Raw genomic sequence first — 14,136 nt, 5'->3', positions numbered from 1 at the left:
AGCTACAAAACAAACTGACAAATAACTTGTTTTCAAATCAGACAAGTAAAAACTGGTCAAATATTTAAAAAAAAAGATATTAAAAGTGAAGACAATTTGCTATTCTAGTAATGACACACGAATTTGATGCACAATTTGTCTTCGCGGGCCACATAAAATGATGTGGCAGGCCGTATCTGGCCCCCGGGCCTTGAGTTTGACACCCTTGCCCTACGTCAACAAAACATTAACTTTGTGTGAGGCTTTGACTTTAATTGCCTGCCCTGGAAATTCAAAACTCCAGCACACTTATTTACCCCGCAATAAAGTTTCTAAATATAAAATTCGAAGAAGTCATTGCATTTGACAAATTGTAGCTAACCTCTATCGCAGATGTTAACCCGCATTTTATATCAATTTAGTTTTTTGGGTTTTTTGCCACTAGGCTTTTAGCATCTCGGCTGTTTGGCTGCAGCAAAACAGACTTTCATGGCTCATTGCTCAGATAAATTGATGAATAGGCTTTGCATGTCTAAATCGTGTGACTGGGAAACTGCTCCGTATAAAAAACAAAAAAAGAAATGGCAGAGACGCTTTCCTCGACATCCCACTGCTTACAATTTAACCTGAAATTCAAATCATGCATCAGCGTCTGTGTCGGGCGGGGGTGGAAATGTCATCCCGCGTGTTTCCAACCTGTGCGGTACACCAATAAAATGTGAACATTGACAAGCTACCTAATTTGTGCTAGCATTAGCAACGTGAGCCTCATTTGCTTGGTCATGTTGTTTCACCCTGTCAGCGATACGGCGAACAGTCGGTTGTAAACGTTGATCTCTGCCTGTGTTTTTATGCTCGGGGTCGCTGTTGGATTTATAACCTTTGGCATTTGCGGTGGGGAGCGATCAATTTCTACACACCAGGGTTGTAAGTGCAAGGTTATTAAGGTCGCTGATGGAGGGTTAATGTAAGAGCCGTTTGGTCATGTCCCATTGTGATTGCTAATGAGCGCGTTGGCACGCTTTGAATGCTCTGATTTTTTTTTTTTTTTCTGAACGCAGCGTGAGAGGAAATTAATACCTGTGACCAATTCAAACCTTTAGCCAGGAACTTGAGTTGTGCACTGTAAAGCCAAATGATGGACGTTTTTTTTTTAATGAATATAATCTTTGGCACACGTAATTAGGGATTTAAGCTAAGAAAAAAAATAAATGTAGGCTTTGTTTTATCCGGTGGCCCGATTACAAGAGCCTGTTTTCTTCTGAGATTTTGCACGCAGTCATGCCTGCTAATCAGTAGAAGGAGACCTATCTTTGGGTCGTCAGTATTGATTTGCGGCTCTTCTCCGAGTGTGGCAGCGGGCCCTCGAGAGAGATGTAAAGCCTTCTATCAAAGCAGCCAGGATTTACTCAAGTTGAGTTTTCTTTCTTCGTGCACGAACATAAATGTATAAATGTATATAAATGTAATGCACGTTGAACTAGGATTGATAATTACAATTAATAATAACTACGAGGGATATTTTTTTTTTCTTTTTTAGAAAATCAAACGTGAAAGAATCTTGTTTGTATTTCTGGGAAAATCACTCGTCATTTATTCTTATGCTTCTGTTACTACTTGGGGTTTGTATCACAACAAAGGGAGAATTCGATTTCATGTCACTGATTTCTATTCTATTTCTATTTCATGAACATCATTGATTTTTTTTTTCTTCCCCCTTTCATCAAGTCTCCATTAATCATAGTCAAAACGATTACATGTGCGTGTTTGCGTTCACAATGGCGCTGATTTAATAATTAAGCAGGTCCGTCACTTTCTTGCCATCACTGCTTTCCTGTCTGTGAAAGGCACAATCAGAATTTCGATGAATACCCATCCCACATTCCGCTCATGCTCCAGCACCTGGAGGATAGGCCCTATTATCAGCGCAAGGACTCCAAGTCAATAATAATCTGCCAATATGAAAGACATTGCATTACCGCTGAGACTTGATTGGCTGTGCTTCATGAGGAAAGTCTGAGGAAAATAGAGCAAGATGGAGGAACTCGGCGAGGTTCATAGAACATTTCCAGTGCTTGTGAATGATAAAAAATGGCACCCGGCAGCTTTCTAAAATTGATTTGAATGGAGAGGAGAGAGATTTACAGCAGAGGGTAGACTCTTGAAGTGTGCAGGGATTGAAAGGAAGGAGCCAAGGACGCGGGAAAGGTGGCTGCCATTATGCTATAGCGTGATGGACAGGAACTTGCGCTCTGAATCTTTACATTAATATAATGAGGAATCATCGGGGAGTTTTGCAACCAGTGGAGAGGGGAGCCCTCGTTGCTAACCTTGAAATGACATAATTACGTGGGGGGAAAAAAAAAAAAAATCCTTCAAGGGCGTTCAAATTCTCTAATGGCTCGGAAACTACTAAGTGGAAACATGCTAGCTTTAACCGGCGGTGTTTTTTCCAAATCCATGCTGCTGTGCCCCCCCCCCCTCTTTGTTTCTCAACAATTACTACATTTTTTAAATTTTCCAAACAATTGAAAATATTTTGAAAATATAATAATATATTTTATAAATATTTTTATAATTTATAAATATATGATATATAATAATAATATATCATATAAATATAATAATATATTATATAAATATTTCTATAATTTATGACATATAATAATCATATATCATAAATATATGTTATAAATATGTTTATAATTTATAAATATATGATGTATAATACTATTTTTATAAATATATTTTATCAATATTTTATATATATATATATATAGACTTTTTAATGTTAATATATTCTTTAATGTCCATTCTCCTCAGTGTTCTGATCAGTTCTGACCCTTCGTCCACCTTGAGCCTCTGTTGAAGTGTCCCTCCATTATCTTTATCTGTGAACCCCTCCTCGCATGCACCACGGGATATGGTTCCACTGACACCACCTTCCCCCCTCCCCCACTTCTGGCCAAAAAATGTAGCTCCAAGATCACTGATGGCCTTCTGCACTGCGACACTTAGTTCCCGTCCATTGCCCGCTCCCCGCCCGCTAATCGGTAACGGTGGAAAAGAAAGCATCGCTGTGAGACGCTGCCGCCGCCGTACCCCCTTCCTTCCCCCACGGAACCAGGCCAAGGTCACTCGCATCGTTCTTGTGCAATGGCTGCCCACTGCGACCAGTCAGGCATTCGCTACTTTAAAGGACAGACTCATAAGAAGTTCCCCCCCACCCCGCATCTTCAGATATAAGGACAAAGTGGGAGCTAATTTTATTACTCAAACGAAATTAAAAGACAAAAAGAAGAATATAATCTAAAGAACATCTTCCCCTTTGTAATAAAACACTCCGGGTTGGAGTATGAGCTCATAGGCAACCTATTTTCCTTTCTCCTTGATCAGCACTCATTAATAATTAACTCGCTCCCTGCTTTTGTACCTTAGTGCAATTTAAATTGGTGAGGAATTAATGGAATGCATAAAAGCCTTACCTGTCACTTTTTTTTTCTGATGCTTGGGTAGGACTTGAACAAACTGACATCACCAAATCTCCCGTGTTCCCATTTACACCATCATTTCGTTCCAGCTCGATGCTGCAGGCAATTGCCTGCTTCACCTTCTTCCCTCTCTGGCTCTGCTCTTATTTTGTTAATATCGTGTCTTTGATCAAAGTGTCTTGAGTGTTAAATTTAGCTTGCACAAAGGAGCAGATGCCCTGGATTGCTTTTTAGCTGTGATTGACTGTCTGGCGCTCTGCCCCCCCCCCCCACCCCCTCCTAGTTCTGTGTTGCCATTATTTGTTCCAATGGTTTAGAAATCACAGCAGTGTTCACACTTGTCAAGTGTCGGCAGGACTTGGGGAATCTTTCTGCTCCATTTGGCAAAATAGAAAAAGTGCACTTCAAGCTGCATTTGTCTCCCTTTGCTCTCTCTTGCACGCTCATGCTTAAATTTAACACAAACTTGGAATTATGGGTAGACTTTGGCTGTTTATATGGTCCAACCTTCACGCTCATCTCTGGCTAAATGGCACAGTCGAGAGCGTCCCCCGCTTCCTCCTCAAACCTTAAACTGGTTAACTGGCTCGCTGCCCGACTCCTTAGCAATGTATTCGGAGCCCACTTTGCAAGTTCTCTAATCTCCCCTTGGCTGTACACGCTGCCTTGTCAGAATAATTTCTGATGAGGTGCTCTTTATGATGGTTGTGTTTAACTGCTGGAAGAGCGGAGATGCACAATTCGCCGCTGGATGGGAGCCAAAAAAATGTTAATTTCTCACATTGTGCCACATATCAGAAACCAAACTGTGGTCACATGACAATTTTTTGTAGCTTTTGGTATAATAACGCTTTTACGCAATCTGATCATCATTTTGAAAACTTTTTTTTTTTAATGCCAAGTCATGGGTGGACAAACTGTGTGCAAGCCGTATCATGTAAATGACGTTTTTAATTACTTTGATGATTTTGACATCGCAGTTGAGCTCATTTGAAAAAGTGGCAATTTGGAGCCGTTTGCTCGCAGACACATTTTGGGAAATAAGCAGCTAATAAGAGATTTACTTGCTTGTGTAATTTCACACTTTATGGGTGGGCGGGCACTTCAGGGTCCTGACTAATTGTATGCAAGTCAGTTTTCCATAATATACCGTGTCGCCTTTAAGGCATGGAACACGTCCAAATTTTGAATTTTAATGTGAAATGAGGTTCCGTTGTTTTTTTAAGTCCCTCAATTTCAAAGCAATAATGAATGCAAAAATTCATCCAAATCAAAAGTCATTTTCAGCCATGTAATTAATAGTTTGCACATAGATGATGGGCCAAAAATATTGACAAAAAAAAAAAAAGAAAGTGTGGAAATTGCTTTAGACTGGTTAAGTGGAAGCCAGTGCTTCCAAACTTTTGGAGGTCCTACGGGGCAGAGTTTCGAGGCTCCATTTTGGCTTTCTCCCCACACACCAGAGCTGAGGGAAGACTTGGTAAATCAGGCGGAAGGCAGCAATCTGTTTCTTTTTGTTATCGCAAGTAGGTTTAATCCATTACAGCCAGAGGGGTGTGTGTGTGTGTATCCAGAGTAATCTTTTAAAACCCAATGTGGTTATTTGTCGGATTAGTCCATCACATGGAAAAAAAAAATGCTTTGATTGATTGAGGCCGAGTGGTAGACGTCAGGCTTCAATCTTCATGAATTGTGAAAGGTTAGACAAAGTTGAGGTGGGATATGAATAAATTGACAGATTTAGTCAGATTTCGGGGCCCCCAGCGCTAATTGATTTTATTTTAAAAGGTATTCAGATTGAGTTGTACAGTAGAGTTGAGAAAATTGAGCCATTTGGACTCAAAGTACAAGCAGAAAAAAACTACAGGCAGCCACACTGACCTTGAAAAAGCAACTTTGCAAGGGCCCCAGTGCCTGTCATGACATATGGAAGCCCCGCCCACTTGTAACCAAGGCAATATGTACAGGTAATTGGATGGCAGGATGTCACGGCAAAGCCAGCTGTGCTCCTTCAAGATCAAACTCTCTTCAAAAGAGATTTTCACTTCCAATGGTGCCGCCGCACTTTTGCCCCCGCAGAGGAACCCCCGACGGGCGGCAGGCGCCACTTTATCGGCCGCTGCCAGCATGCGAGTGGCGTCCACTTCACACGCCACCGACTTGATTAGCGATCACTATTTCATGCCAGACAAACAGAGATATGCAAGAAGTGTATTTCTCACAACGTTGCGTCTGGATACATATTAATGTGCTCCACCCACCATCAGTCGGCCGGCTTCATTAATATTCCCTCTGATTTCCATTCAGGCAGGCTTCCAAGTACTCCCATTAACATCAATGACGCGGTGGAAATATACCAACAAGTCATGTTGGATTAGCGTTAATGTCCCCGCTGCCGGGGTGGACGCCTTTTTCCGTCCTCCCTGCTCAGCCTGGCAGGAGGTCTGCTCCAGCCACACGCCGGTGACCCCCAAACACTGGCTGCTGTCAAGAAAAAGATTCTGCCATTCTGAAGCGACTCCTTTTTAATTGAATTATTGCAGCAGTGAGAGGCTGTCTTGGCTCGCTCGCTCACTCGCTCATTCGCTGCCTCCCCTCCACTAATTGCTCCATTTTCCCCGCATCCTTTTCACTCACTAACTTCTTGCAATTTTCTGCTTGGTGTCTCTTCCCATTTCCTACATTGCCTCTGTCAACATTTTCACACAAACCCACGTCAATGTTTTGCTACTTTTTCAGTTTTGTTTTTATAATACTGTAAGATTTCTTGCTTGGAGGAGGAAACTTGTTGCTATGGCAAATGCACGGATGAGTGGATTTTTTTTTGCTCCCATTCACGTTTCTAGCTTCAACTGCAAAAATGTCATACTCATTAAACATCACGTTCCTAGAATTATCCATATTTTTTAGATCCATGCTCGAGTGGATAGGCACGGCCCCCTTTGGCCCACCCCTAGCTACGGGTCTGCTTCCAGGTCTGGTGTGTGCTGTGTCTTCTAATTGAGTTCCCATTTCTACTCTGAGCGTCATGCTCGGTTTTGTAAATGTGGCTTGATCCCGGGTGTCCTCAACTAGAGGGTGAAAGGTTCTCCTCTTGATTTTTGTTTTGATTTTTTTCCAGACTGATCATCATACTCTGACGTAAAACAAATGCGTGTCCCCAGTATATGATACAAGCAGATGATTAAAATTGAACGAGTTGTGGGATGCCCGCCGGCGAGATGCTCCATAAATCCCACGCCAGGTCACACTGCCCAGCGGAGCCTGCTCTTGCTTATTAATAGCAATTTAAGCCTCCTTGTGTTTGATGCACTGCGGCTCTGGCTGGCCAGTCCGCTGCAGGCCGCTCCCCTCTGCACTGCCAGCTCTCCTCCTTTTCCACATGACGGTTTCTGGGCTGCACTGACACCTGCTGGTCATGGCTGGCATTTCAAAGGTTCTGCTAGAACCAATGGACTGGAGTCAGCTTCTGACTGGTGCAAAGATTATTAGGAAAGTTGTAAACGCTCTGTCGGTACATTCATATGCTGATATGACCATTAGGCCCAGACTTGATACAAAATGCTCCATTATTTAGGTGTGATGGGGGAGAGCTAAGCCTTTAAGAGTGGCTTAAAAACTCCCTTAAGACATCAAGTCATGCCCTACTTTCCCCCCCCAAAAAAATCCACCATCGCCTTTAATAAATAAGACTGAAAGTGTCCTCAGAGCACTCCATGTCTAACTTTAGACAAGATTTTTTTTCAACTAGATTTTAATGAGGATTTTTAAGTGTGGAGAATTGTTTCAGTAGAGTGAAGTCCAACGAGTTGAACAGCCCAAAGCTTCTAAAATAATTTTTTCTTGCGTGACTTTAACTCCCGGGTTGAATCTCATCTCTGTCAGAGTTTCTGCGTGCATGCCTTTACTTTGGGCTTCACTTTCCTGTTCCCCATTTGGTCTTTCATACAATGTAAAGAATTGAATAGTTTTATAATTCTATTATTTCTATTTTATTATATTCTTTTATTTTATAATTTTATTACAGCCAGGAATGTTAAACTATTTATTAAAATCTTTTCTGTGTAATTATGTATTTATTATTTATTTACAAATGCTTTTTTATTTTTTTTAATCAAACTGGGTTTGTGTTTCTGAATTAGGTTCGTTCCACAAGTGGATGTTTTCATTCCCAGCCTGTAAAATGGTCTCTTTATCTCTTAATGTGTGCATCTTTGCATGGTGACTCTCTTAAACTTTAAAGTAGTAGTAGTAAAGAGCTATTTGCTCTGTGGGGATGATTCATCATCTCAGTGCCTTCCACACTCTCCGTAATCTTTCCTAGCATTCATTTTCTTCTCGCTATATCTTCACTCACACTTGCACGCGCACGAACAGATGCTCGCGCACTAACCCCTCCCATCAGCTAAATTAGCATTTATTGGCTCAGAGGCAAAAAAGTAATATCGTGTCATCAGTTGGGTTTTTTTTCCCACCCTAATAATATCAGCAGGATTATATTGACAGAGAGGATTAAATTGTCCTACACGGAACATTATGAATCTTCCTGGGGGAGATCTTTGTAAATTGCTATTAACTCCTAATGCAAGCCTAACCCCCCCAACTAAAAGTATACCACCGTCTTCTCCGCATTACCACAAATTAACATACTGTAATGGCCGGCTGACAAAAAAAAAATCTAGCACTTGATAAATGGGTTTTATTGATCCATGAAATGGCCCAAAGTGAGCTATACTTGTGGCTTTAGTAATGAGGTGGGGGGGGGGCTAATGAATCAATGGAAATTAATTGTCATGCTGCACCCCTTATAATTATTGACTGGTAAGGTCCATAATGGCTGCATAGTCACTGTGTTCCAAGCTTCATATCGACCAGATCTGAGTATTAATTACAGGCTCCCAAACTACAATTGCAAAGGAATAGCTCATATTTTTGGGGGGAGAGAAACTATTCTCTCATTTAAATCCTTTTACCCGCCGCGGGCTGAGGCACTGAAATTGATTTAACACTTGGAACTAAATGACTTTCCTTGAAGGATATTTGATTTGCTTCTTTTTGTGCAAATGCAGCTTTTGCTTTTTGTTGTTGTTTATGTAATAAGATGCCGGCTGGCGGATGTAATTTTATGCTTTTGTTCAAATGTGGAGGTTGTCAACTCAGCTGTCCTTTGGCTGCACGGTCAGTATTTGATGACGATGCAAGCTCACGATTTTGCCAGTATAAAATATTAACACAAGGTGGTGCTCTTGTTGTCTAGAAAAGATTCTTGTCAGCCTGATGTTGGTCTGTGCATGGATAGCAGGGAAGGTTTTAGATTGATTTTTTTTTTCCCAGTGGATACAAAATAATAATAATAAATATAACACAAAAAAATATTATCCAATATTAGTGACGAGCATATGAGCATACAATGCTCTGTTGTATGTTATGTCATTTATTTTGCAGTGGGATGAGCCAACAAAGCTTAAACCACACCGCCTCCTCTTTCCTTTTCCGCGGCCCTCGCTGGTGTCCTGGCCAGGCCCAAGTCATTTCAATCTAAATGCAAATTCCATCAGTCTCTCAATAAAAAGACTGATATTAGTATCCAGGTCAATGTGTCGCGTGGACGTCAGTCTCAATAGCGACTAAAGAGCGGAGATTCATCATTCTCCTGCCATATTTTGAGAACCAAAGTATCTTCTGTCTATTTGGGCTCGGTTATGATCTGCTGGACTCATTGAATCTCCAAATGGGCCTCAGTGCTGCCTAGCATGTTGTCGGACAATGTAGGTGAGCAACAGTTTAAATTTGCCCAAAAACGGTGTGTGTGTGCGCCATTATTTGTCACTTAATAGATTATGGATAACCATGTGCCACTGTAGGCCTCTTAATTGAAACTGTACTGGCCCCGCCCATCCTTTTTGCCCCCACCCCCCCAGAGAAACCCTCCAAATAAAACCTCATTAGTCCTCCATATGTTGTGTTTCGCCTCCCCGAGCACTCTTGCCCCCGCTTTGCCGCAGCTCACTGGGACTCTGCACATGTTTACAAGACCGACAGCAAAAAAAAAAAAAAACTGATGATAAATCCATCCTCCGCCCTTTCACATTTCTCTTCCCCCCTTTGCCTGCTCTACATCCTCCATTTTGCCCTCCTCTGTCCTGTTGTTGTCGGGTTAGGTGAAGCGGGGGCGGGCGGGGGGGGACTAGCTCGGAAGGCGGCGAGCGTGGGGCTGTGCGTACAGAGGAAACCGAGAGAGAGGAGTAAGAGCACCCCGGGGAGGCTGCGCTCTCGGGGTTGTTAACATGCAGGTTGCATATTTCTCAATTGCACGGCAGTCTTATCTCTCCACGCTGGGTCACTCGAGCACTTCCTCACCACGAGTGTTTGTGCATTCCTGCACAAGTGGGCAGAGAAAGTATGCATGTGCATGCCTGCACATAAACACGTGCATATATTTATGCTAGGAAATGCCATTCTCCGATGGGTTGGGGTGGGGGCTGATTTTCTCTCTCTCTCTCTCACACACACACATTCTCCCTCTCTTTCACGCACTGCAGCAAGAAACACTCATCAAACTGCAACACGCATCCCACAGAAGCAGCAGCAGCAGCAGCAGTAATAGCAGCGGCACAGGCCGGGCCTCCTCTTAACACACAGACGCGACACAGCGACAGCCAACAGCTTAACACTCTGCTCCCGTGCTGGCAATTCTCTCAGGTGGGCCTCCAAGGTCTGCCAGAGAGAAAAGCTCGCGCCACGGGATGTTATTTGTTCTCGCCAGGGGTTGACTCCCAATGTCACTCAAAAGCTATTAGTCACTTGTTATTATTATTTTTTTACATATATTTGATATTCAGATATATTCAGTTGATGATGACCATTGCATTTGTTTAATTAGGTCAATTTGCTTTTTTTTCTACCTACATCACAAAAGATGTTAACATAGTTGTGCACACTTTTTTTTTTTTATATCTCCACTTTATATTCATTTCTCTACCTGCAGTAAGTAGATGATAAATCAGCACTGGTTTGGATGACTTAAAATATGTTTGTTGAAGCGTAGCTTTATTAATAAGGGTCAAAGCCAGTCTGGGGGGAAAAAAAAAAGAAAATCCAAGTACCAGCTGTGCTCCTCCATCTTCTACGCTGCCAGTTTGTTTGAGGTTGTTTGTAGCTGTCACTTATGATGTGCTCAGAATGTCATAAAGACAGCCAAGTCTGTGCCTCTGCACAAGCGTTGCATCAGACATGTCACTTTAAATAGGTAGAAGGGGCATCTATGGACGTATGCCGTCGCCTGAGTCAAATCCGTCAGATTATTCCAACATCTGCAATAATCTCAGTCTATGTCTAAAAAAAGGGTTTGTGGACTATTTGGGATGAGGTGTTGAGAGTGAAATCTCTAAATTCTAGCAGCCAATTACACGGCTGGAAAAATTGACCTGCGGTACTTTTAGTGACCAAGGCTGACATTCTACTTCTCAAATGTCAGTCTGTTAATTATGCAAATGCAAAGCTACGAGCTCACTATCTGTAAACTTTCTATATCAAAATAAAAGACTATGAATGCTGCAATGAGTATGCCAAGCCAGTAGCTGGCGATGCAACTTTATAGAGAAACAACAGCAGCTGCTTGTTCACCCCAATTAAATTAGTTTTTCAATTAGAGGGGCTGAGATGAATCGATTAATCGACAACAAATCGATGATCAAATTAACCGCCTCCTATTTTAATGTTTACAGACATTTGTTTGATTGAATATTTCAGGCTCTCAAAAATAATAACTCTAATTTCCCTTGCCCCTCGTGAAGGCAGACTGATTTATCTTTTGTGTTTAATCAAAATGAAACATTTGCAAACATCAGATTTTACTGTGGAAAACAATGGCCAATAGTTGTTTCGTTGTTTTCTCAATTGCTAAATAATACCAAATAACTAAAAATAGTTGGTTTATAAACAGTAAGCAGGGCAAAAAAAAATTTCAATACACTTTAAAGCAAATAAATTGTATCAGATGATTCGATTAATTGATGAACTAGTCGATAGAATAATCGATTCTAAAAATATTCAATAAAGTCACTCCTATTTTGAATACAATTTGACATACAAAATGTATATATAATACATCAATACTGAAAACCGGATTAATACTCCATCAAGCACAGAACACGATTTTTCTTTCGATGACAATACGATTTCGCCCAAAGTCTAAACAAGTGTTTGGAGTCAAAGACGTGCAATGTGGTGGGAGTCACTTATGATTCACACATTTTCCATCCATCGTGACACACACACACACACACACACACACACAGACTCTGTCTCCTTGGATGTCCTGAGGTAAAATCTGTGTTGTCTGATTACTGTCTCCAAACAAGAGGCCCAGGCAATTAAGTGTCTGCTGCTCATTCGCAGATGGGTAATTGTTTTTTTTCCACTCACCGACTCCACTAACATTGGCACCAATGTAGTCAGGTGTTCCGCGGAAGGCATCGCGGGATAATATCAACTCAGCCTCGGGGGTTTGTTCCTTCTTTTCCTCCCACCCTCCCCTTATTTTAATTAAAGAATAGCTTGTCCTCATCAGCAGGGCGACTGTCCAAGCTAACATATGATTAGCTCAAGGAGCAACAAGTCCAATCGTCTGCTGCAGATAAGCGGGCCAAATGAAGTGTAAATATGTTAAAGCGCTTCTCTTTAGAGACATGTTTTAGCAAAATGGCCGTCTCTTCAGCCCCATTCATCCAAATACTTGCCTATGGAAGGGCCCTTTCTCTTTTTTGCCCTTGGCCTTTCATCTGCATCTTGCGGAGGGGAAAGGAGGTGAATCACCAGCGGGAAGAACATGTTTACTGCTTCCTCCGTCAGCTGGGGGCTCTCCTTATTATTGTGATGGATGGCAAGGGAAAAAGGGGAGAGCGATGGCCCTTGCCTCCTCATCACCTATCCGTGAGCAGCGAGCGGCTCAACTGACAGTGAGGTAATTACGCCGCCATTACAATGCGCGTGCACAAGCTACGTCAACGCGCGGCTGTGTAAAAATCGCCAGATGGGGTTCCGCTTGGCGAGGGAATTCTGTGTGTGCTTTTATTTTTTTTTTCCCCGTGTGTACCTTATTGATGCGGTTTGAAGGGTTCTCGTAGAAAACATATTGTACTAGAAACATTTTTAGAACGTGCACATGTGATGCATCAAACGTAAAATTAACTATGATGGCTGATTTTAAAATGCGGCGTAACAAGGACTACCAAAATGTGAGGTGACAGCGGAGAATGATTTTTTTATGCTCATGGAATGCCAGAAACACACAAAAAATTTGCGTGGCATATTTATTTGGCAATGCGATTTTGGATGCTCTGAATGATGACTCGGCAACTGTCGCAAGAAGGAGTCATGCCGTATCTTATCTCACTCGTGACGCTTTCTATACTCATGGCCGTACGGTTTAACGGACGCAATGTCAGTTTCACGGTTGGAACACACGTGGCAACATGCGTGAAGCGAGCCAATCAAGCTCAAACTGCGGCCCCGTGTCTTCCACACATGTGTGTATACATGTGCATTAATGAATTATGTATATTGATAGCGAACCTAGAGCATGGACTTGTTTTTTTTTCTCCATGAGAACAAACAAGAGAAATTATACACAGCGGAGGCGTGCAGCAAGTCTATAAATAGCTGCACGGCCTTTTTAGCCGGGGGATGCGGTTGCATTTTTACAGGTCAGACTGTGATCTTCTCCCAGAAGTTTCTGCTTTGAGACTTAACACAGACTTTTTTCTGAGGTCATTGTGACAGAGCAGAGGGGCAACACGTGGAGCAAATGGACCCCTGTTGTATTTTTTATTTTTTTTTAATTTCTTCCTTGGTGGATGTAATTAGACTGCAAGCACAAAGCGGGTTTTAGTTGTGACGTGTCTGGTTCTAGTACTGTGTCAGTGGGCCAGCTGAGCGATGCACGCCTTCATGCGGTGATTGCTCGACATTCTACTCATCTCGTCTGCCACCCCCCCCCCTCCCCTTTTTGCTCCATACCAACACTCCTCATCCTCAACCTCCTCCCTTCTCTTTCTCTTCTCCCTCCATCCCTGCTTCATCCTCCTCCTCCTCTGCCTCCCTCTCCCCAGCAAGTTCGATGCGATCGGCTCTGGGCCCTGCCGTGAGTTGTCGGTGCGGGCGACAGCGCTGCTGAACATGGCGTCGGACGGGATGATTTTAACGAACCACGACCATCAAATTCGGGTCGGAGTCTTGACAGGTAAGCGCGATCGATGTCGCGGGTTTTTTTTCTTCTTTTTTCTTGATACAACCGAAGGCGCGTGGATCTTTGACGCGTCTGCTTGTGTCGCGGCACCTCGCATGTTCCGTCACTTAATTAAAAAACGAGTCATTTCTACGCTACGGTCCATTCCATCCAGCGCCGTGGATTTGTGGGTCTCAATTAGGTGGGCTCGGCGTTGCCGTGTGTCCGCTCGTGTCGCGTCCTTTAAAGGGGAGGAAGAGGTGGCCGGTTTATGTGTATTGAATAATTCATGTGCCGATCTGCTTGCCAAAGCTGCAAATTACAGCTGTGAGCGAGCGTGCGTGCGTGCTTGCGCGCGCCTGCGTGTGTGTGCCGTTCAACATGCGTGCATGTGGACACACAGCGCTTTTATTTCATTATTTTTTTGGGGGGGGGGGC

The 14,136-nt window shown here is 42.7% G+C and overlaps 1 protein-coding gene across 10 annotated transcripts in view; it reads left to right on the top strand.

Annotated features, from left to right (window-relative positions):
- gphnb (gephyrin b) overlaps positions 1-14,136 on the top strand; it is a 50,590-nt gene that overhangs the window by 6,480 nt on the left and 29,974 nt on the right. For 5 of the 10 annotated variants that reach the window (XM_088361013.1, XM_088361012.1, XM_088361011.1 and 2 more), the window contains exon 1: positions 13,509-13,713. In XM_088361013.1, the coding sequence (XP_088217139.1) occupies positions 13,650-13,713 (64 nt within the window). In that variant the 5' untranslated portion in view covers positions 13,509-13,649. Of the gene's footprint in view, positions 1-13,508; positions 13,714-14,136 lie in introns of those variants that run through there. The other 5 variants (XM_088361007.1, XM_088361006.1, XM_088361004.1 and 2 more) reach the window with 4 other exon arrangements.

The sequence above is a fragment of the Syngnathus floridae genome, chromosome 19, assembly GCF_059516105.1.
Source record: "Syngnathus floridae isolate MCC-2025c chromosome 19, RoL_Sflo_1.0, whole genome shotgun sequence".
NCBI classification, from domain to species: domain Eukaryota; kingdom Metazoa; phylum Chordata; class Actinopteri; order Syngnathiformes; family Syngnathidae; genus Syngnathus; species Syngnathus floridae.
Note: the sequence above shows the minus strand (reverse complement) of the source record. Positions and strands in the feature narration are given on the sequence as shown.